The 26,093-nt window shown below is 39.0% G+C and overlaps 1 protein-coding gene across 1 annotated transcript; it reads left to right on the plus strand.

Annotated features, from left to right (window-relative positions):
• The first annotated feature begins 217 nt into the window (after positions 1 to 217).
• Positions 218 to 26,039, plus strand: LOC118215809 (protein BEAN1-like). Its single transcript, XM_035396822.1, has 6 exons — positions 218 to 699; positions 1,946 to 2,020; positions 2,708 to 2,836; positions 16,297 to 16,497; positions 17,796 to 17,937; positions 23,168 to 26,039. The coding sequence occupies exons 1-6, from the start codon at positions 603 to 605 to the stop codon at positions 23,538 to 23,540; spliced, it is 1,017 nt and encodes a 338-aa protein (XP_035252713.1). The 5' UTR covers positions 218 to 602; the 3' UTR covers positions 23,541 to 26,039.
• Positions 26,040 to 26,093: the final 54 nt, after the last annotated feature.

Raw genomic sequence — 26,093 nt, forward strand, 5'->3', positions numbered from 1 at the left:
GTCATCACATTAGTTGTCACAAATGTATTTGGCATAACTGCACCTTCTTGGTTCTGATATAGTAGTTTTAAATGCCACTTTTAACTAAATTTGATTTGCGAAGAATGTGAAAATAGTCATGAATTGTCACGGGTATGATCTTACGTAAAAAACAGAGCCTATTACATCTGGTCCTGCCCCCAGCCCCAAAACTATGTAAACGCTACACATTATAATTTAGCGTTGGTCCCGTTGTTATCCACTTGTGTAGCTATAACCATCGAAGAAATTGAAGAAAACTGTTGACGATGTGAACGGGCGGTGCTCTTGACAGAATAGGCTATAGCCCACGTTAGTTAGTGACAGACCGAAGATAATAATTTAGCTAAACAGGAAATTAAATTCTATAGCATGACCTCATCGGACCTTCAGCACAGATGAGACAAAATGTTATCCTTTGGAGGTTATGTCTAAAAAGAACTGCAGTGATTCACAGGCAGGTAGCTGCAGTAGCTACGGAAAAAAACTGGAGACACTGAAGGTGCTCATCGAGCTGCAGCGGCCAAACACGGCATTAGTCTCAGGTTGTCGTTTCTTGCATTTTTTCATAAAGAATGAATTGAATGTTTTTCTTTGGAGAAAACCTGTTTGATTTTAGCATTGAAAGCCGAAGAACAAATGCACATCTGCATCGCATGGGGATATTATTGTTCTCCTGGGGTATGTAGGATAATATTTATTTTCATTTTGTGAAGTTGTCTTTCTGTTATTGGCATAATGATATAAACAGAGAAGTTGTACAGTAGCTGGTATAGTAATGACTGTGGCCACCTTGCTATCAGATGTAGCATAGTGAAAACAAGCTCCGCGTCAAGAAATTACCTAGACTGTCATTACGCTAACCTAGTTAACATTTAAAATTTTCAGCCTGTGGTTATTGTCCTTGTGCAATAGTCTACATTGGTTAACCTAGGCTACGTCATTATTAACCCGTTGTTGCAGAATATGTAGGCTATTTGCGTCTATACATTATTTTATTTGTCCAAGATAACAAATTGCCGATGTGTTTTTCGTCCGATTAGTATGTATCTGGGGCATAATGTGTCGCTATTTAATTTCCTGGGCTAGTACTGTGATTTTAGGTCAATGTTCAAGTTTTGCCTTACACCAAAACGATGGGAAATGGGCTGTTTTACTGTTTTGCTCGGGATTAAACGTTAAGTCTTCCTGCTGCGAATTGGACAATCAAATTGTAACTTCTTTACAGCCGAGAGTATAGATAACGTCCAATCCTGTTCAGGTTCCAAACAGATTGTTTTTGTTCACGTTATTGCTACAGGCATTGGGAAATCTCCTTCAGTGTCTGTGCAGGGTCGCTTATAATACTTCAAACGAAAATTTTACTATGCATGCATATTGAAAATTAAAAGGAGATAATTGTGCAGCTGAAAAAAGTGTCTGTGGTACAGTATCACCCATACCAGATGTTTTCTCAAACACATACTGTATACCTTTAATTTCCACAGGCTAATTTATTTTATCTATTTTCAAATTTCAGGTAAACTGAATCCCAATAAAATTAATGTTGGCTATAATCTGGGACATTTACTGCTTTTAGCCCCATTTTTCCCCTGTAGAAATTCCCTGCCCTTGATGCTCCATTCTTAGTGTTTAGGCTATAGGCTATCAAAAACGATCAAGTCTGTAAAATGTACAGCTGGATTCATTCTGCTTATGCCTGGTAGGGACTCGAAACCAGCAGAAGCTGAAGACGTAAACTTCCACACATCCCCCAGAGCGTTTGAGACAATGTTATCTGTTCACTAAACACTAATATTAGCCTTGTATGCCTTTCCACAGTTGTGTTGCGAAGCTTGTAACAAGGAGCACTCGTCAAGCAAAACAATGTTGACACAAGCACAAAATGTGATTAATGTTTCCTTTTCACTTCCCTGCCTCTCTCAAGCATTCTTTCTCCATACTCCCCTGGTCATTGCCACCTCACGCCCAATCGAAGTCGACAGAAGCTCCTCCCAAGCTTGTAAGTAATCTGTGAGTTTTATATGGTGCTCATACAGACATTATCATCACGCTGCACAGTATTTAGTAATCATACGGGCCCTCGTCCATGTATCACAAACATCTTTGTGTTTTTTCTCATCTAAATACAGAATTAATGCTTTTCACCAGCTGCAGGTAGAGTTTTATAACGAATGTAGAGTGAAGATCAGCACAATACTGTACAAACCTCTGTGACAACTGATGTTAGAGTGCTCATTTCTGTTTAATTCAGTTCAGTTTAATTTTTATAGCACCTTTACAAACACAGTCACTTTGATGCTTTACAGTGGAAATAGGAAAGAAAATTGATACTTCAGCATACATCTAGCTAACATCTTATCCTGTAACTATAAACCTCATGCATAAATGGAGCACATACACATTTTAAGGAAAGTTCATATGCCATGTAAAGGAAAGGTCGAGTCATATTTGTCAGTCAAAAATGACCAAAGCAATTCCTATTCATCTGGTATCCTGCAGGCCAGTGGTGCTGTGTAGAGAACAGATTCTGGCCCCGATAAGCTTCACCTTTTGTGAATGAAAGACAGATGCGAACCCTTTTCAAGGCTGTGGGGCTGTGAGTGTCCTTGGCTTTATAAATTGGGGGGTGGGGGCTGTCACTCTTGCCTTCACCACGCTTTACATCTTCTCTTTGGCTGCCTTTCAGATGAGGAGATCACTGTTCTCTGTCGAAAGGAGGAGCTCCAGTTCAGCTACTGCCTGGTCAACTGGCTGAGATGCCACTATAAGAGAAACTGTGGAAGGGAGTACATGTTGATGAAATTGATCTGCTCAGGTAAGGGGAGCATTCAAACTGTGCAAATATGTGCTTGGCTGCCGTGCCAAGCTCTCTTCATGTTGCCTTTATCTTGTTTGTCAACACTTTCAGTCATCCATCATGTGCAACTCAGACTGTGAGCTGGAGCAAAGCCAAGGTTTCTGACAAAAACAAATGGACTAAACTGACAGCAAGATTCTTGGGGGTTGCTTGTACATTTGATTCCTTATTTTCTTCCTAAAATTTTAATGAAGTGCTTTTCAATGGCCTTCATTGTGTCATGAGGACATCTGTTTGAATGCATCAGTTTTCATAGACCTGTGATTGTTCGTGAATAAACAACCACACAGATGGAATTGTCTTTGGTCCTTGAAGGCTGTGACAGGGTTATCATTGAATATCTCAAGCTGATTTAATAGTGACATTTGTATCTTGGTCCTTCCTAGCCCATTGAGTCGCATGTCTTAATATTCCCTGGCTGAGAAATGCTTACAAAATTAATCACCTGAGTGGGAAGTGGTGTAATTGGGACATTATTGCTGAATCGTAAGAGCATTCAAAGATGTAAATGTGGGCTGTAAGTAAGGTAGTGGTTATGTCTGTCTTTCACTGCTGTAAATTGAAGTGGCTGAAGAATTGTTCCAGATTATTGCAGTCAGGGTAGTGATAGCTAGTGCTTTTTTTTCTTCATTTTATTGTATTATTGTTGTGGTTATGTTAGACCTGCACCAGCACAAGTACAAGCTTAAACAGAAAATGAACAGCAGGCATTTAATTTATTTTATGCAGTTCTTATTCCCTTGGAATATTCCAGACATGCTAAAATTTTAGTTTGAAACACACTAAACATGTGTGCTTTACCTGTGCCAGAGGGCAAGAATCAGGAGGACCTGGTACTGTCGATAACATTTACAATAATCTGCCAGCCAAAATGAAGCAGAATCATTGTAGCACATTGTGGAATTATAGCACATAAACTGTGAATATGTAAAGCACATATTGTGTGGTATTGTACAAAAATGTATGGGTAAGAGGCTGCTGGGTGGCTCTTCTGGGTAAGGAACCATACTATTTGTAGTGCATGAATGAGCCCCACAGTCCGAGATCAAATCCTGAATGTGTCAGTGCTGACTGTGGTCACCCCCCAGGACAATGCATAATTTGTAGTTATACTGACCAGAGACTGAGAAGGATAATTCGGCTGGGAAATTCTGCCTGTTAGGCTGCACATGAAATGTCTCATCTGACTCATCTCTGTGCAAGCCCAACTTGTGACCTGCGGCATGCCAAGAAGTGGCCCTTGACATCACGTTTCAGAGGAGAGCACACGCTTGTCAGCGCTCTCCTGAATGGATAGCAGAGGCTCCAACATTGAGTGTTATATGACTGGGCATTCTAAACTGAGGAGAAAAGGGGGACAGGCCAACATGTATGATCATATGAAAGCAAAGCATTCCGTCTTCAACAGCACAGGCACGGAGCAACTGTCACTTCAAAAGTAATTTAACATTACTGAGCCTGAGTGTTAATCGGAACTCATAAAACTTTACCTTGATTAAAAGTGATTCTTCTATAAAGCTTTTTGTTGCCAAAATTTATTTGTGTTTATTAAATTGTTTATTAATATAGTCTGAATTGAATAATAATTCATTAACATAGCCTAGATCTGAAGTTTACTGTAGCCTTCTTTCATTTCTGCTTTGTAAAAAGACACTGTTACACCACCACTAACCCCCTGCCCCTTCAGAAAACAACAAAAAGAGAAGTATCTAAACACCATTTGTGTAGAAGACATTATCTTATCACCAAATTATTCATTATTTGTATCCCAAATTCTAGCGTATAATTTTGCTCTGTAAAAGATCATTTTAAGAAAAGAAGACAGCAGGAATGAAAGCTTTTTAAGTGTGACCCTATTGGGTTAATTGCTTTGTGTGCCTTTAAACACCTCTCAGAGAACAGCCTGTCCTTCAACCTCCTATGTTTACAGCCATTGCTAATGTGACTTGAACTTTCACTAAATTGTTTGCAAAAGGAGACAATATTGCCTCCAAATGGCTGTGCCACTAACTAAAGATGTCACATGGTCTCTAGTGCAGGTTTCAAGCAGGTTTGCTGTTACAAACCAAAGGATAAAATAGTATTATTTAACCATATGCAGATAAATAGCCTATATTTAGTCAATTACTAATGTTTCATCTATGATGTGATTTCATGTTTCCTTTATGACATCTTAATGAGTTAAAGGAAATGTGAAAAACATTGGATGAGTGCTGTTTTAATGAAATTTGACATTTGACATGCTTTATTGACATTCACTATCATATCACAATGAATGAAGTGTCTCCATCTGAAGAGCTAAAGGTAGAGGTGTTGGGCCTAGTGTGGCCTGCCAGAGGTTTTTCAGAGAGTTGTTTACAGTATATGGATCCCTACCTTGGCTCTGATCTATAATTCACACCTCATCTATCTCACGCCTGAATGTCACCATCGCTTCTGGCTGAAGCTGGCTTTGACTAGGTGTGCCATTTCAGGTCCAAAGGGGATCTTTCATACAGGATAACCAGTGCCCTACAAAATGATTCACAAAAATGCAGTAAAGGCAAGTAAACAAACCTGTATAAAATATACAATACAGGTAATCAGCTGTTTTACATTGTCAGGAAATATGCAAAATTATGTTCTTTCATGCTAATGCAATTTTTTTTGTTGTCATTTCAGAAGTAACATTTCTTTCTCCAGAAAGATATCACAATTAGTTACACCTCTTATAAGTACTGAAAGAAGTCCATATGCTATTCATAACCATGGAGAAAGTCAGAGATCTATCAGAAGAAATAAGAAAGAGGAGTGTTGGCATTCACACATCAGGAGATGGTTACAAACCAATAAAAGAATAAAGGATGCTTTCTTTACACAATTAGGACAATAATTTGGAAGTTTAAAAACACGGGATCATTGGTAAACCTGCCTGGTAGAGGTCACATGTAGCCCCCATGCACAATGACAAAAAATCTTTTTTTTAAAACCTACATTTCAGTATAATATAGTAAGTATATTACATGGCACTTCAGTTAATAAAATCCCATAATCTGAACATCTGAACTGCTAAAGAGGAGCATTTAGTTTAAAAAAAAAAAAAAAAAACAGAAATACATCATCTTTGATATCTATTGTACTGGAAAACCACCAATTTTGTGTGGATAAAAATTACAAGCTAAACATCTAGGCTTATATAATGGCATTATTTAGCTTGCAAGCTGGCTCACCTAATTCATATTGCATAATTAGCTAGCAAGATAATGAGGGAAAAAAATTATTAAATATATTTTAAAATATCAAAGAGAATTTTATCTTACACTGAAGGACTTTATGAGTGACTGAATCTTTATTATTGCTCATGATGGGTCTTACATTTCCATCCGGCAGGTTTGCAGTGCTTTTTGACAATTAGTCACAGACCGCAAGCCTTTGGCGTTTTTTTTTTTTTTTTTTTTCCCCAGAGCCCTTCAAGCCAATTAGATTACTTGTTTTTGGAGACGACAGCGTGGATAAAATGAGATACATTTTGAGGAACTGAGAAAACCCAGGACTATATAATGCATTTTCAACATCCCACTACTAAAGTCAATACATGCCTGTGGTTGTAGAAATGTTTAAAACTTCTCAAAAGTCAAGAGTTGCACACAAGTGCAAGTCATTTCACTGAAGTCCACAACTCTGACCGAAGGATCAAAAAATCTTTAAAGATTGTGTATGGAGGAATGGTTTAAAATCCTTCCAATACGTGCCCAATATATTCATAAAACAATAGATGATAGCTCAGTATTACCATTACAAAGGGAAGGTTCACAAAGTACAAAAAATAAAGTGTCAGTATTCATATTATTTGAAATGGGTTATTTTGGTCCACTCCACTGAATAATTATTAAAGTAGAATATTTACAATGTGTGAGAATTGAAATATAGGTCAGTACTTTTAATATATATATATATATATATATATATAGGTCTTTTAACTTTGACTTAATTTTTTTGTTAATTTTTATTAAAAGGTATGAATCATTTTAGAGAGCACTGTATATGTCATCATGTGATGTAGCAGCTCTGAACTCCTCATGCCTTAAAAACTGGAAAGGAAATCATGGAATCAGGTGTATGCAAGGCTAGAGTGCAAGTGTACTCAAGTCTTTTGGAATTAGCATGAATTAGCAAGACACAGTGTAACAGCGGTGTTACAGTCTCATGGTATCTGTGTGTGTGTGTTTGTGTATATGTGTGTAGCACCCCTAATGGCTGACCCCTGTTGCCTGTGATACTGATCCCATGTTTCAGGTGTGCATAAATCGCAGTGAGGGCAGTGAATCCCAGTGTGCATGTTAACCTCCCATTAGTCACAGTACTGATCTCTTCTGTCACAGTGCAGATGTTCACAGGGAAGGGCCTTGCAGTCCCATATGAAATTGAGTGATGGACATAGTTTAGGACCAATCTACAGTTCCACAGAGCTGCCACAGTCTGCTATCAGAAAGCCAGAGGGATATATATATTTTTTAAATAATCAGTGCCATTAAGGGGACTGGTTTCGTACCCATTAGGCAGTGGGTTCATAAACTCCCAGGTGAGGTACTGCTACAGCACTGCACCTTCAGACAAGGCACTTAACCTGAATATTTGTCAACTACTGTATATAACAGGATAACACAGCATAACATTTCAAATGTGTGCAGTCCAAGTCAGCCAGGAAAAGGCAAACCTGCCTAAAAAACAAAGCATAATGAACAGAAGCAAGAAGCTGGCTAATTAGTTGGGAGAAGGTCACCATTTTCAGCACCTCTCCCAATGGTGACCTTCTCCCAGCTGCTGTCCCAGCTCCCAGAGTGTGGAGGCAGGGAGACCTTTCTATTAGTCACAGGTTTGTGAGTGCTGCAGTGGGCTCCCTGAGGTGAGCCTGCTGTGCTTCTGTCAGAGTGAGGCCTTCTCACAGTGACAGACACCCTCCTGCCATCTCCACCGCCCTCTTCCTCTCTCCAAAGGCCAACCAGCTCCAGGGATCAAATTTCATCAACAACCAGCCTATAGCATCTTTGTGATTACTGTGTGTGTGTGTGTGTGTGTGTGTGTATGTGTGTGTCTGTCTGTTTGTCTGTGTTATGTGCATGTGTGTGGGAGCAAGGGTATTTTTGCGGGTGTGTGCAGGATCATACTCTCAGTTAGTCATATGGTCATAGTTATCTCCAGTTATCTCTATAGTATCTCCAGATTCATCTGATAATGCACATAATGTTTCCAACAATGCGTCATGCCAGTGCCATAGTTCAACATTGCTTTTGCTTGGCTTTTTGGAATTTAAAAACAGTTAATACTGTGTTACTGACTAATACTTTTTTTTAAAAAGCAAAACACTTATCTGTTTGCAGATGTTGTTGATTATATATTAGTTGGGGCAGAAAAGAAAGTCAGATGTGTGGCATATCAGTACAAAAATGTAATGCAAATTAATTATGTTACACTTGTAATGAATGAGCATGTTACATCATATCCCGTGTGTCATCAAGTACCAGTGAACCCTTCCAGGTGCCCACAGTCTGCCTGCATAAGCTGCTCTTAGTCCCATCCTCCAACTCAATGTGTGTGCAAGCTTAACTGGTCAACTGCAGAATGAAAAGAAGCAATGGCATTATGTGTTTCAGAGGAGAATGCATGCTTGCCTGCACTCGCCCAAGTTAGTATGGCCAGCATCCACCAGGAATAAACGAACATTCAACAATGAAACTGTTTTTATTTGACATTATTAATAAGCAGTGAAATGGAAAATCCCTACCAAAATTATTTCCCCAATGAAATGGTATTGTTTGCTGATGACAGTCTTTTATAATATACTGATTTCACTTGTACTCCTGTGGTGACACTGCAGAGTTGGGTATATTATATTATCATTAGCACCAACACCAATTCACTGATGAAGGCAATATGCTGAAACATTTGAATATTTTAGCCTTTATTAAGATGTTCTGTGCATATTTTTCTTTGCTGATGTATTTACTGATTCTTTAAACCTGTGCACCTCTGTTTCAGAACCCAACAACTGACATAAGAGCACAAACCATTTCTATTTTAAATTATTTGTAATTGCTAAAGTAATCCATCTCATCTGAAAACCAATGTTTTGTCAGAGTCAATGTTGGATGTATGCGGGATGTATTTTTTACCAAGCTCAGTTTGTGTATGTGTGTGGTTTGATGCCTCAGAGCTATTGAGCGTAGTGCAGTGGTCACCTTGATTGCAGCTGTTGTCTAGCCAATACCAGATGGGTGGCGAAATGACCTTGATTTGCTGAAACTGCCTCATGCTAAATTGATTTTGGAGCGTAACTGTGGAGCTGTTGCAGGGCCCTATCAGACTATTTGGTGAGAAACAGGAAACACTAGTGGAAAAGGACCAAATACTTTTGCTAGATTGCAGAAAGCTTTGAATGCATGCCTCCACCACACTGACCATCGTTTTTGTATCAGGATATTGTAAGGGAAATTACGAAGGGACTCTCGGAATTCTGCTCTAGGGAATATCAAGGACCATGTCGTCCCAGGCTCAGGTGTGTGTGTGCATGCGTGCGCATGTGTGTGTGCGCGCGTGCACGCTTAGGTACATGCCTATGAACACGCCCTTACGTTTCAATGCTTTGTCAGCACAGTTGTCAGCCCATCACATTTAGTGCAGACATTTGCCTCCCAGGTCTGAATATTTATAAATAATTTGCCTTGGTGCCTCAACCTGTCACTCAGGTTCCAGTGCGTATTGAGGATTGAAGGACACATCATAAATTACCCATCAGCCACCACACTCAGCATGCCAAATGGCTTTTTCCAAGGTCTTTTATGGAGCAGAGCTAGAGCTTTCATGTCCTGTTAGGAGAAAATTTTCCCTTTGCTCCAGTTGAAATTTATTTTAACTGTTTAACGACTTCCTCTGAGATGTTCACAAGGTGAAATCTGACGTGTTCCATACCTAAGGAAGCTGCACAGCCGAATTTGTGACTCTTATCCAATGTACTAGATGTACAGTCAGGCTGTAGAAATGATAGCTTAGTTATAGTTAACAAAGAAGCCAATTGCTTTTTGAGAACTAGACATCAAGAAATATTCCTGCCCTGGGTCAAGTCATAGGTCAGTTCTTTACTTGAACTAAAGAAGACAGCTGTAGATTTTCTCAGTTAGAAGTGTACATATATCTGTGTGATATTTTCACCTGTTACAGGTTTAAAGTGGACTGGCTTCCAAAAAGCCAAAAATTCCTTACTGAACATGGGTGCATTTAAGTACGTAAACTGCAGTAGTAGGAACCAAACTTACAGTAGATTCACAACCTATGTTTACAATATTTAATTCTAGATCATCATACAATTATTTTTAAGACAGAAATTGCTGCTCAATGCGAGTCATTGCTTGTTATAAATGATTTTCCTGCATAATTGTACATTATATCATATGATCCACATACACCATAGGTACTGTGTAATAAATTTAAAAAATGTATTCATGATACGGTGCACACTCAGTATGTGTTTTTAGGAGTAGGACTAAGTGGGGAATTTAGCCCTTAAAGCCAGACTGAATGATAGGGACATAAAAGTTACAATGAATGCTTGTGAAGTTGGGATAAATCCGTGTTCATTGAGACATCCATATGTTATATTGAAAGAATTGAAAGGAGTAAAAAGGATTTTCCAAAAGACAGGTTACACATCATTAGACTTTTCCTCCCTGCCTCTCTTCATTGCTATCCTCTCAACTCTCAAGGCACCGATCAGACACATTTTTAGAGAGTCTTGTTTATATTCTATTTTTTTGTTCTTTTTATATTTATTTGTTATTTTATTTATCTTTTTTTCTTCTCGCAGTGGCCAGCTGGTCTGTCAGATCTTTGAGAACTCCTCATTACTTTTAGCGCTGAAATGCAGTCTGGCTCTCCTGCCTCTGACTTCCCAGACACGTTTCTTTAAACAGAGAAAGGCACATATGCATCCTGGCCTGTCCTCTTCCTTGCCCCTGTCACACTGCATCCACCTGAACAGGCCATCTCGCTACTGAGGAACAAGAGGAGCGTTATGTCACATTTTAATTTAAGGGACAAAATGGTGTAAAAGGGTTTCGCAGGGGATGCGTTTCACATGTTTTCAATGAAGCATGTTTTGCACAGGGTATTATGGCTGACGAGTAGCTGGGGAATTGGCAGCATTTTAGGTTTTCTCACAGTGTCACACTCCTCACACAAGGTGAGGACATATTTCTGAATATGTGTATGCGAGGCTGCGCTTTATGCATGCAGGGTGTTTGCGCTTCTCCTCACTGCAAGAGCAGTGTTCAGCAGTTATATCTGACTTCTCACATTAATTATTCAGAGACCAAATTTACTGTTTTCACTGAACCTGTTTCTGTTCCCTTTAACTGATTTTAAATGTACCACTATGTGGTATGCAAATTACCAAATGAGTGACTATAGTTCAATGAAGTGGTTTTAAGAGTGAGCATTAAATCAGGAGAATTTTCTTTAAGAATGTTCTCCAGCCTTCTCCAGGTCTTACAGTAAGATACTGCCCTTGTAATTCCCATTAAATCCAATCAAATATGTTTTAAATGTGATATTATCTTTAATCATGTGTCTTGCCTTTTTCTTTATTTTTCATTCTTTATAATATCCACGTGATGTTTTGTCTTTTTGTTTATATTGAGGCCCTATGTATTGCCAGCATGACAATTTCTTCGGCCTGACAATTTAGTCAATTGGATTATTGTAATAATTCAAATGTGTGCTTTTGGATATTATGTTTTTTGATAGACTGGGGCTTGTGAGGGGTGTTTATTTTTATTATGTGAAGAATTGTAATCATACCTCTCTCTGTCAAACATCATCATGTCAGGTGACCCTCAAGTCTACTTATATGGATTCAGTCAAACACACTTTTGTCCAGTCTCTACTACATAAAAATCCCCTGAAGCAAATTTTCTTTAAAAAATCTAATTGCATAGAACATTGTCACACTTTTTATTAACCACATTGTATTTGAAAGGGCTACACTCAATCAGAATGTAGAGGGAAGATTGTCCTAACTTTGGACTGATCTTATTTCTTACCATTCAAATTTCCATGTGGTATGCAAAAATATTACTGTGATAGACCGTAGAGTGGGAGTAACTTTGAAGGTTACTGTAAGAAAGTTATGTAAGTTTAAGATTTAGAGCACTGCCACAAATGGCCTTAAATTCTGCTCTCACACTTTGATGCATCACTTCGGTGGGAAATGCAGTGTGAGAAATGCATCTAGTAGGTACAGGTGTTTCCCTACTGAATAACCAGCATGCAAATATATGCATGACAGAATCATGGAAATTCAAGAGGAGCATATTTGTTTGAAAATTAAACAGCCACAATGCAATGCATAAAGAGCAACAACAAAACATGGAATTGCAGCCAAATCATGCTTTGCACATGCTCTTTTTCATGTAGTGAAAGACAGTGTAGGCAGCAAGATGCTGCCAAGCTATTTTATAGTACAGTTCATCCAATCATAAGTGAATTATGGGAGCTTGTTACTTGTGTGAAATTACAAATATCATTTATTTTTTTCACTTTTAATTAAAACATTAATGTTGGCTAGATTGTGTGCTTTTAGCATTGGGATTGATGGCTTTTCTCTGTGAACTATAAGCAGGAAGTATTTTAATATATTGCACATCTCTGAACAAGCTAACTTAATATCTCTAATGCCTATATTGAAGTTATGGTTGTTCAATAAACTGTCACTTAAAACATGACTTAAAATAAGAAAACTATGCTAGCATAGTGTTACAACAGCTCAGAATATACAGTATGGCTGAAAACAACTAATCTGTCAGTTGAGAGGACATTAAGAAGGATAGCACAGAAACTAGATAATATTAAGTAAAGATGTTAGAAAAAGAAAGAAACCACTGGTGGAAAACACCATACAGGTCAGCCAAGGAAAACAACTGCAGTTGATGACAAACGAATCCCAAGCTGTGAAGGAAAACCCAAAAACAATGGTCAGTGACATCACCAGCAGTCTCCAGGGATGGAAGGCAGGGATGGAAATATCACAAGCCACAGTACACAGAAGACTTCAAGAGCAGAATGATAGAGGCTACTCTGCAAGAAGAAATCCTGTGAAATATAGAGGAGGTAGTGTCATTGCTTGGGCATGTATGGCTGCTTCTGAAACAGGCTCACTTGTCATTATTGATGATGTAATGGAGGATTGCAGCAGTAGGGTGAATTCAAAGTGTACAGACAGATTTTGTCTGGTTATGTACAAAGACACCCCCCAACCTCATTGGCTGGCACTTCAACCTGCAGCAAGACTATGACCCCACACTGGCTAAGTAGCCAAAGCATTCATCAGTGGGAAAAAGTGGAAAGTTTTGGACTGGCCAAGTCAGTCAACTAGTTTAAATCCAGTTGAGCATGCATTTCATATACTGAAGAACACACTGAAGACAGAAAACCCCCAAAACGAACTTTATATAACAATGAACTTATTGCATTTAAGGGATATGCACCCAAATATCAGACTTTATTGCTTTGATTTACTTTTAAATTTGATTGTTAATTTAGCAAAGATGAAAATTGGGGGCCTCTAAAAGCTGATTGGCTGTACTTTTGCCTCATATTCATTATTTCATTTGAGGGCACTGCATCTTCAGAGTCCTTATATGCATTTTGGGTAATCATGTAAAATTCACACCACTTGGCCATGCTTCAAATCTCTTACCGTTTTCCCCTCCTAAGAATCCCACATGCGAGCCACAGTCACACCAGCTTAATGTGTCAGGGCACGCGTCATCCTCACAGCTGAGCTCAGAACCTCCTCTCCGTGTGGCATAAGGAGATTACACATCCAGTCATTTTAATTGGCTCCACAACAACATTGCCCCAGTTACTGTACATTAACTCTTACATACAGAAGACAGAACATGAACTAAACAGTAGTAAGGACCAGAGTGAAGGGGAACATCTAAATGTGAAGCAGAAGGTGAAAAATTAATGGGGGTATAGGATTAAACAGGTTAATATGAAATGTGTCATTTAATATTAATATGAAAGATGGGCTATATAGCAAAAATTGGAACAGAATTGGAATGAATGCTGTGGGAGTGAAAAAGAATGTGGGCATTTTTTACACTTGTAAATGAGGCTGTGGAGGAGGGGTTAGTATTCCTTAGCAGGGCACTCAAATACACAATCCTGCCAGGAAAACGAAGCGTGTTTAGATGTACACTAGACGGAAGTTTACTGCAGAGGCGGATATAATGCCAGCTGGCAGGAAGATGAGAGAGAAGTGCAGAAAGGGAGCAACGGAAGGACAGAGGTGAAAGAGGCAAGAAGTGACAGCAAGCCAGAGAAATGCAAATCAGCGCATCAGCTGAAAGAAAGAAAGAAAATGCAGTGATTATGTAACAAAACTCAGGGAAGTGGCGATCTGTTATGAAGGGCTGTGTTTTCTGTGTGTGTTTGCTTTCAGCCTTAGTGTCACTACAAGGAGATTAGGTCCAGAGGGAAAGTTTGGGCCATGTCACTTTCTTCTGCACAACTGACAACACTGATGCAATATTTCCACCCTGGACAGGTCACCAATCCATCGCTGGGCCCACACACTATTCACTCACACATTCAAAGCCCAAGAACAATTTATACTAATGTGCACAACTTTTGACACTGGGAGGAAACCAGAGTACCCAAACGAAATCCATGTGGACACTGGGAGGACATGCTCCACACAGAAAGGCCTTTAACCTCTATACTTTCTTGCTGCGAAGTGCCGACAGCTCTACTCATTACACTAATGTGTTGCTCCAGATTTAAATCCGTAATATATAATATTTAAGCCATTGATACATTGAAGTACACTTTCAGGAACATTAGGAATGACTTTATGCATTAACATTGTTTGCGAAATGTGCAGCATTTCTGTGGTTGGCAGTACTACTTTTGTGGATCTTTCCACTTTAAGCAACCCATGGCAACTTTCAGCCTTTGAATGTGAAGGAAATAAATAGGGAGGAGAGCTGGCAGATGTTACCAAGACCCTCTAGAAGCAGAACTTAAATACAGAAGAAACTTTCCAACCTTGTTTATTCAATATTGAGAAGGTAATGTAATATCAAGGTTGGAGCCTCTACAAGATATGAAATCATACAGTTTTATTATATCAAGGTCTATCATTCAGACCTGATTTAAAATTGGTTGCCTTCCCCTCAGAGCCCTTGCCAAATGTCTTAGGCCTTCATCATCATAATTTCTCTGTCTATCTGTCTCAGGCTGTCTGCATTTCCGTTTTTCTCCTCCCTTCCCTGATAAAAGTAAAATTAAGACACATCCACCAGTGCCCAAAAACACATACAAATATATATATATATAGGACAACTAATTGGTAAGATGCATCATAACTCCTCCATTTGCCCCGTGGGTGTGTGTCTGTCTCTCAGAACTACTGCATACTTTAGAAGTGGGTATTGACAATAGGCAGAAAGGTCAGACTCAATTTCACAGTGATTTTTAGAAGAGTTGGCGTAGGTCAGGCATCGCTCACAGCAGTGTCCTCCTCAGTTTAACTGTCCTCCCTTCTGTCAGCTGGTTGTGATCCTTAGACAATACTTTGCCATTGTTGGCAATCACTGTGAGGCTGTTGTCTACTTTATCATATTAAAAGAACAGAGAACTTTGGGAAAAATGTGAAATGGTTTTTAGATAGACTGGTGTTCTGAGTAATTCACCAATAAATAGTGAGCTTATTCAGTCTTTCTTTGTTAAGCCTCTAAATTATTACCATCCTGTTGATGACATGGACCTAATAAAAACATCTTGCAGAAATGAATTATAAATAAAGGCCATTATATCCTTTGCTGTCCGCAACCTGCTGTTGTGAGTCAGCCAGATTTTCAAAAGCCACAATATTCATTGCTAATATTCACTTGAAATTTAAAGAACAATTGCGTTCAACAAAAAATTTTATAATGGCATTGTGTCATGAATTATTGAGTATGTCTCCTTTCAAAATGTTTATTCGCCAAGCATCCAAGAATATGTAGTAATGCAATATGTCTGAGTTGTTTAGCATTGTTTTAGTCCCTTAATTTGTAATGTAAGGGTGAAAGATTGGATGCAGGAAAGACTTTTTGATATTCAGTTGTGAACATCAGCTATAAAATGTTCCTAGCTATGAAATAAAAATTTTAATGGAGCCAGATGAAATATTAAACACGAGAAAACTTGCGAAAGAAGGTGTGGTTTGGAGAAGCCAGCCACACTGAGAAGTGAGTGTCTGATGGGAATCATGTTCTGTAGGTATGTGTCTGTGTGATGGAAAGTACAAGCTAGTGCGGGGTCAAGGGAAGTGTCAAGTAGTGCACAAAATAAACTTCACAGTGGCCCATCGTGTCTCTGTCCCTCCCTCCCTGCAGTGAGCTCGAACCAGAGCAGGCTGGCCCATGAGTACTCAGACTGCCGCGACGGAGGCAGCGAGGCCAGCCTGTTGGTGTCGCCGCTGGTGGTGGCGGGCATCGTCATCGGCCTCGTGCTCTTCCTCTCCTGTGTCACCATCATCGTGGGCAGCCTCCGCAAGGATGGTCGCCTGCGCAACCCACATCTACGCCCCAGTTACGGTACGCCCAGGACACTGCGGCCCCCCCGTTATCATTATCACGCTCACAAAAAATTTGATCATTTGAAATTTGATCGTTGACGTAGTTTATCGCCCCCCACTACTTTCAGGTATTCCTTAATAATTTTACATTTTAGCCAGATGCAGAACAGTCTGAGAGGTTTCACCTTCGGGTGATGCCAACTCCATCTTGTGTTTCCACCAGCTTCTCCACAAGCATCATTTGCTACATCACATCATGTTTTTTTAATGAAATGGTGCAAGTTTCATTTTAAAAAAAATTCACTTTAGGGTTATGTCACAAATTCTCCAACATACTGTTGCAATATGCAATTTTTTTATATTCATTCGCTGAAAAACAATAAATCTGCATAGCATTGCCTAAATTAATACCGGTATAACAATAAATACGGCACCCAGCTCTAAATCAATGCACCCTCTAGTAAAAATTTTCAGCTTTATGCACGGATTCTTTAACTGCTTTAACTCTCAGTAATTCAGTTTAATACGAACTTGGCTAGTGATATTTTATTGTGTTGGTTTGAATGAGAACATACCTAGAGAAGTAGATTTGTCGAAGCACACCAGAGCTAAATGCGAAAGAGAGCATTACCTAGCATTCACTGCTCTATATGCACCACATCTCAGACAGGTCATAGATATTTCCTCTGGGAGAACCCAACCTGGAAACATAACTGGTGAGTCAGACGAGCCACAGCTATCAGCTGCATGACCCACAGTGAGTGCATTGGTGTCTGACTGAAGCCTCTGAGCCTTTGGGCTCTCTCTGAGTAATGGGGGGATAGCGCAGAACTAGCATCCTACCAGTTTGGCCTCTGGGTGATAGGAGCCAATGCAATTCATATTCAACTGACTAGTGGACATCCAGACTGAGATGGCAACCAGAGTAACACACAGGCTTGTGCCAGATTTTCAGTGGTCACCTTTTGTCTATTTGTATCTTATGAGCAATCATGTTCAGGAATCATAATGTCCTATATTTCTAGAATGTCTCTGGAGTAAATGCAACAAGAATAAAAGTCTTGTGTAAGCTGGGTCCTTGATCTGTCGTCAAATATTATTCTTGAGAGAAACAGAAATTTGGGAATTTTGCAAAGACATGAATAAACCAAACCAAACAAAAATAGCAAAAAGAATCAATGTCACAGTAACAACATACCACCTGTCATTATTTTCTAACCCCCATTGGTTTTCAGCACAGGGACAGGCTTCAGTGTACTTACTTTGTTCACTCGATATGTGATCTTGAGATCTGTTGTAACAAGGCTTTGTTTGCAGCTCCTGACGGGTTCTCCTATGGAGGGTCTATTGGGGAGCTGAGGTCTACGTGTATCGAAGATTTTCCTCCTGTGTTCGATTTCGACTCTTATGCGGAAACTCTGTCTCAAGTCAACGTGATGTACCCTGACTCACCACCCCAGTAAGTGATCTTCTGAAATTATGGCATTCACATCAGCAATCCATAATCCATAATCCATTTCCATAACCACCAAGCCACTGTTATCCCTCGTATAATTAAGCAGTGCTGCAACTTATTCAGAAGTGTGATACAGTACTGTGCATGCCGTAATATTTTACTGTATGTGGCCCACATATTTTCCTGACTGAGACCTTACATGTATGTTGTGTGATGATGCTTTGGGCCCAGTGTGAATTCTGAGCAGCAACCTCTCGCCTGTGAGCCAGTGGGATAGTAAATGACATGACAAAAAACTTTTGTGATATGGACTGACCTCTCAATGACTGCAAAAAGCATCACCCTGTGATAATGAGGCTGCTTCACTGTGAAATGGATGCGGAATTGGGAGGGAGAGAGTGGATGTGAACTCTGTAATCAGTAATGAGATCACATTACCGCCAATGACAGTGAAGCACATCAGCGCTGTAATGTGTTTTCTTTCAGTTAATGTGGCCATGAGACATGTGCACACAGTAGACGTATAATCATTTTGGAGTGAGATATTGGGCATAGAGTGAGTGAAACAAAAGAGTGAACCATAGTAGTTATTTTCCATGCAGAATGGGACAAATCCATAAAAATGACAAATGCTTGTACATAGTACTTTTGTTATTTTATGCTTTCAGTCCAAAACAAAAATATAAACCAAAAATATGTGGCCTTTCCTGTTTCTAATGGTGGATAGGTTTTAATGTTTGGATTTGATCCTGTCCTTAAAAAAACATGAACCTTGCTATAAACTGTTATAATGTTATCCTTATCAGGGACAAACAGCTGTGAGGATGGCATTTGAAGACTTGCCAGCTAGACTTTCCAGAGGATGTCCTTTCTCTCTACAACTTGAAGCATAGTATTTAAGTGCCCTGCCCTGCTCACATATTTTCTCAAAATGTACTATTGTCTGTTGGGTTTAAATGAATATTCTCACAAGACAGTGGTTTTGTTGCTGAAGCTGCAGCGAGAAGGAGCAAGATAGGCAAACATTTACTCCAGGTTTTTTGTTTTTTTGTTGCCATTTTTCTCCTATTTTCTCCCCAATTTAGTCGTTATACCAATTCCCCGATACACGTGGAGTCATCAGCCGCTTCTTTTCACCTGACAGCAAGGAGTTTCACTGAGAGAGCGTAACGCGTATGGAGGTTCACGCTATCTCCCCCAGATCCCCTCCCTGCTGAACAGGCACCCCGACCAACCAGTAGGAGTCGCTAATGCAACGATCAGGACTCATACCCTCACCGGCTTCCCACCCGCAAACACTGCCAATTGTGTTCGTAAGAACGTCTGACCAAGCCGGAAGTACCGCTGCTGGGTCTCTGCGGTGGTAGACGAGTGCTTATACCTCTACACTACCCAGACGGCCGTACTCCAGGTTTTAATGGAGCAGAGTCAATCCTTCATGCTGGTTCTTCTCCCTGTGTGTAGCCTTCACTGTAGCCTGAGCACCACTCTCCATGCATCTGGACTTAACAGTACTTAACTTTGCACCGTGGGTCAGTCAGTCTCTTTCAGGATATTCTCAAAGTCAGGGCTGTACACTCAGTCCTTTAACAATGCAATGGCACCGACAAATGGATTTGCTTTCCAGTGAAAAGGCAAACCAAAACTGTAAACCTAAATACCTTGACCCCGTCCTAACCCAGTCATCACCAATTATACCTCCCCAGCCGCGATCACGTTTGCACCTCCAAATTCCAGTCACACAATCTGAAAACCCTTGTCTCTGATTCACACAACCTTGCACTAACACTATCAATGCATTTGTATTATATGATTATTAGTATTAGTATTTAGTATAACCAGACACCTCATGACACCCTTACATAAAAAGTATAACAAAGAACTTCTAGTGAGGCTTGATGATCTACACTGAATCCTGTGTGTACAGTGGACCTTCTGCCTTCACTGCAGCATACATGACTAATGAAGCTTGCCCAGGTTGTCACGTGTTATATGGGAGACTTGGCAGGCAGGAATCAGAACACCTCCCTGCCTTTCATTGCTTGTTTCAAGACCCAGTACATTATTTACATTTAAGTGACAGTTTCATTACTATATCATACTCTTCACCCACAACCCACTGAAGAAGCTTCTGAAAAATCTGAAATTACCTCTCACAGAAATGAGGGACAGCCTGAATGCACAGGCCTTCTCCTGTGCCACAGCCAATCATGAAGATTATGGATTATTACTGCCAAACCACAGGCTATTAGCCAGCACTGAGTAGAATATAATTCTGTTGGAAGATATATTCAATTGCCTTGTTTCCATACCGATAGTGAGTCCACTCCATTTAGAGGATTCATTAGTCTTGAGCTGACCAGACACACAGAGACGGCAAGTGTGCAGCTGAAAAAATGGGTCTAGGAAGAATACTTTGATGACTAGAGGAGGCATTAGTGCAGCCATTTTCAAATTTGACTTTTGCCATGGAAGTAAAAAAGCAACACATTCATATACTGGATATTTCTTGTATACATCTTGAACCATTCCTTTGCATGTGATCAATATGCAATTGGTTAAAATATTGATGATGTGCATGAAATGGTACCTCCACACTATTTTGGTGTGTTGAATTTAAAGGGATGGGAATTCTTTGGCAGATAGAGATTGGCAATGTTGTGGTGGGATGTTATTGGTAAAACCCATAGGTATGACTTTCCAGTTCTGCCACTATAAAGAATACTATAGAGTGTATGTCATGCTACTGAATAAATTGTAATGCAACGATATTTAAGTGATATTCTAGATTACCAGTGCTCATTCAACCCAAAATGAACATTTAAAATTGGTTCATTTTTAACACTTCAACTTTTAACCACTCTTTATCTTCACCATTGCTCCTGCAAAATTGGTACTCAAATTTTGTTTTATTTGTAAACTGGGATAGGACAGTGAGTCATCTCAGCTTGTATGTCACTTGCTTACTGTATTTATTCTTTTTTTCTATAGAGTTATAGTTTCTTGGCTCTCCTGCATAACTATGCAATGTCACAAGGCACTATGCAGAATGATGCAGAATATAGGCTATTTGGCTTCAATGGTTCAGAAGAAAAAGATAGACAGAAACAGCAGATGTTTCTGATGAGCTCCCGGCAGCACCACCACATTTTCTTAAGACTTGGAATGGAGAGATAATAAGGGGCATTACATCACACGCCGGATAACTATGAAGAAAAGCGAATACCTGCATGCTCTCAAAGAAACAATAGCATGAAAGCAAATAGCTGGCATGATTATAGTATGGTTGCAACAGCTCAGATGTGTTGCTAAATTGGAATTGCCCATTAATTAATTGTTTTTAGCAGAAAGAACACCTAGTGGGAACTTCCCGAGGGCATTATGATCCTCCTGTGGGAAACTGTACTGAAGCATAAAATACCCCTCAACCCTCAACTCGTGAGGCATGGGAATTGCAGCTTAGTGTAACACCCATACAACACTGATACAAAAACAAGATATCATGTGCTATCCTTGTCACTTATTGTACATTTCCGTTCACACAAGTTATTTAGTGTCATAACCTTCATTTTTCAGTCAATGTATTTGCAATTAAAAACAACTGGTCTCTTCATTTGGCACTTATAATACTGCAGAAATCTTTGTTAGGTTGAAGTGTTATGCCAGCAAATTAATATGATTAAAACCTAACATGTGCAAGCACATACAGATTTCACCAACTATCAAATGATGTGCTGAGAATCCCTCCCACTTTCCAGGAACAACATGGTCATCATTTATTTATGAATGATAGCCAGGGGAACAAACTACTTAAGGTAACCCGGGCAACAGGATCTTAGTATTCAAATGGAAGGCTGAGAAAATCTGCAGGTCTATGAGGAAAGAAACCCATGTGTCTGTACAAAAACAGTAGAGCTGAAGCAGCAGATACAACAATAAGAGCCTGTAAGCAAGTACACCTGTAAAAAAGACTAAAGGTTGAAACATGGTTAAAGGTTTAAACATTTCAGTACAATGCCTTCATCAGTGAAAATCTGTAATTCTGTGGCCAAGATTGATATACCTGACAAATGTATAGGTGAATGTTAGTTGGCTATAACGTTCCCTGTTTTCATTAAATGTGTGCAAATCCTTCCTAAGAAGGAAGTAAGAATACCAGATTAAGATTTATTTACCAAAAAAGTATTTGTTTTTTTAAGTTTTGATTTATTTATATCATTATTAAAACAAGAGGTATGGATTGAGTTCAACTGAGAGGGGGAAAAATAATTTTACTGAAAGTCATGGCTCTTGAATTACCAACCAATTATATTTCCTTGCATGTAAAATCTCTGAAGACAAAATTATGCCAACCCATTTTCTGCTATTAATTGTCTTGAAATTCATTATAGCTGAAGGTTAAATAATAAAGTCCTGATATCAAGTTTTAGTGCATTGTCTTCATGTGGAGCATTTTAAAATATGGTTTCTTAATGAGATTTATCTGGAGATATTTATCTGCTCAGGTAAACTTCACAAAAGAATGAAACACTGAAAGAGGAATGCTCCTGGGGAATGCTAATTGGCAATGCACTGAAAGGGTTCTCAGAGTTGTTCTATGAAAAATGTTATCTTATGAAACGTGTGACCTTATCCATGTTACTTAACACATAGGCCTACATCAAATGAGAACTTGGAATTAATTTAATGCATTAAATGTTATTTGTAAAAACAGCTGCAGGGAAGATTGAATATTTCAGGCAAACGTAAAGTCACTAACAAGGCTGCTTAATAAATGTTTGGTATATCCAAGCACTCTCCCTTGGTTTTTCGTCTTTCGGAGCTGCCTTAGGTGAATCTGAAGATGAGGAAATTGGAAGAGAGAAGAAACATAGATTCTGTCCATGTTTCCCTTAGGTGACAGGCAAGAGTGATGTGGATTCATTTGGCTTCGCCTTGCCTCCATGGACCACCACTCCTTACAGAAGGATAACGTTAGCATTTCCACAGATTCTATTTTCCAGCATTAGTTTCTCCATTGCCTGCTATCCCCTCAGGTCACTGCTAAGAGGTTGGTTTAAACATACGACCCTGCTTAGTGTGACTCAGAGTTCTATGAGGGTTCCAGGCTTTCTCTCCCACTCCCATTGCTATGAATCATGACATTCAGTGTTTTATTTTATGATTTATCTTATTTATAAATTTAACTGACATTATGAAAACCCAATGGTAATTACATTTCCTGTTGTTTCAGTTATGAAGAATGCATGGGGCCTGGTGCAACACATATATACATCCCCACTGATGACCCCCCTCCATACTCTCTCACTGACCCTTGCCAGAGAAGGGACATGCCAGCAATGCACAACAGTTTGGCGTTGGAGGTTTCAGATGGCTCTTCCTCCGCGACAGCTAGGCTGCATACAATAGCCTCCATCTCTCTGACGGCGCTCCCTTTGGAGGATGCGCCCCCTTACGAAGCGGTGGTGGGTGGCCGAAGCCAGCCCATCCCCCTAATTCCCACAGACCTGCTCAAACGTGCATCTGCAGACACCAGCCCCCAACTGCCCATCTCACACAGAAACCTTTTGGCCAGAGCAAGTTCGTCACCTGGAGTGCATCAGTAATCTAAAGAATATATTCCTCTTTGAAAGAGGTCATTTTATTCTACTTGGGAAATTGCCACAATGTCTGAAGAGACATGGAAATCAAACAGGCATATCTACAGCACTTACTCCTTTTTAAAAGGGGTATATTTATTCTACTTGGAAAACTGCCACAATGTCTGAAAAGACATGTAAATCAAACAAGCATATCTATCTGGGATTGTGCAACGTGAACCTTAATAATTTCCTGAAACTTCCAGCATCTCAATGACTGTCTGTGATCTGAACTTGCCCTCTGCATTATTAGGCATTCACCACACTGCCCAGCCCTGCCCACTCTTCCTTCTTCACATGGAACACTGCCATGGAAACAGAGGGCTACTGGGGGACCTTGTCTCTTTGCTGTTTGGTCTCAGTCTTAAACAATTTCATCAAGTTTATGGTTTTCAGTGTGATGTGCAAAGAAATGTAATGTCCGGTTTCTGTATCCTTTTGTCTTTTAACTCAGTAACATTCAAAACACCAGAATTATCAGCAATGCTAATAGATTAATGTCAATATGTGCCTGTTATATGCCCCTTACAACTATTTTGTACTGAGAGTGGTAAATAAAGCACTCTTTGGCCAAGTAAAATAAATCACATGCAAACAACAAAAATGTTAAGGGTATTTGGAAAGAGCCAATGAAATAAAGTTTGATTTCAACAATTAGATGCAATAGTTGTCCCCCTGTACCAGAAAGTATACTCATTTGTATATCCTGAAGTGCAAAACTGTATATTACATGATTTGTGATTGGAAACTAGAATGGTATTTTGTAGGCTAACAAAATACATTTTTGAGTAATGAATACACATTCTGCAATTCTGTATCTGTTCCAATTATCTTTACTATACATTTGATATGGTATCCCTGATTTAAAAACCAATATATGACATGATATGAGTGACTACTTGATTATTGTTTAGATGTTTCCTTTATAAAGGGAAAGGTTCTTTTTGATCTAGACTAATCTTTTCCCTCATAGTTGATTGATATTTACATGTGAGGCACTGTGAAGGTTTATGCATGTCCTTAATATATAAAATGATCTGTAGTCACTTGTGTAGCCAACTTTCTACAGAAAAATACATAAGAATCTATCGGAAAATTATGTGTTATAAAGTGCACAAAACTTTTGTTAAATTCTTCATACTTTTGTCTTTTAAACAACGTCCCATGTAAAACCGACATCAGATTCCTGAAACACATGCAGGCCTTCAATTTTGTCGGTATCCCTGGTATCAGATGATGAATGCCAATTGTTTGTAAATTGAATGTGCGTGTCTGTTCATGTTGACTGGCATAAGGACCCATCCTAGCAATCCTATGAAAGTCATGCTCTCTTCATAGCCATGTGCAAAATCAGCCATTCCTCACTCCGCAATGATGTATATGCTGTCTGTAGGTCTGACTGCACACTTGTGTGTCTTTATACTGTATATCATCATCAATCATCATCATCAGACACTTTCATCAATATATAAAATTAATAATATGTTTTCCTAACAAGATTATCACAAACTAAAACTAAGTTGAAAACTTTGTGAAAAGAACATTATAGTAAACTGAAAAAAATAAAAACAAGATTTTAGAAAACTCGAAAATTAACTAAAGCCAGCAAACCTGTCTGATAACTAAACTCTTAAGAAAATCCATGTTTCATGAATGAGGCCCAATGAGTGGATACAAGGTAGTATGATCATTTTTCAAAGACACTTGTAAAGCCTCACAAATAACAGTGCTAATAAATGTTAAAATGTTGAGTAGCACTCTTCTGTAATTACTTGTATTCACATATAGGAATTACTACACATAACAATGTAGCATTTAATGTAGGTAGTGGAGATTTCCTATGTTAGTATCCCTTTTAGCTGATGTGTAAGTGACAAGCCAGTCTTCCTGGGGTCCGCATGAAACATGCAGTACAAGAGAAAAAAGTTTTTTTATTAAAATAAAATACAAATTAACTAGGCTATATATTACAGTAAGAATAGAATCTTTACAAAGTAATGTCATGATTAACTAGACAAGTGAAACGTCATAACAGACAATATAAAAGCAACACAATTTTAAGCAAAGATTAATTTCAAATGACAAATAATTTCTAAAAGCATTACATCTTACAAAATAGAATTAAAAACAACACCAAATACAAGTACAAGGCACATATTTACAAACATTCTCAATACAATGACTTAAGTGATAGGAGAGATTCACCTACTCTTTAAAACTGTTTTTCTGTGAATAAGGCGAATATTGAGTATTGCATTCCAGGAGGATACTGCCCTAGACAGTATTTTTCAGAGCATTAGGCATGTTATGCTGATGAGTGTCAGTACAGTACCCTTTCTGATTAAATAGAAATCCAAGGCTGAGTGTTAATGGTGATAGTGAAAAATAAATAAACTGGCAGATAACCTAGTTGCAACCTTTAGCCACTTAAATAAAGGCATACTATGCAGGATTTTTTACTTTAAATATTGCAAAATACCTAGACTAAGGCATATCTATGATACACTGGCAATCTCAGTC

Source organism: Anguilla anguilla, chromosome 16, assembly GCF_013347855.1.
Source record: "Anguilla anguilla isolate fAngAng1 chromosome 16, fAngAng1.pri, whole genome shotgun sequence".
Lineage (NCBI taxonomy): Eukaryota > Metazoa > Chordata > Actinopteri > Anguilliformes > Anguillidae > Anguilla > Anguilla anguilla.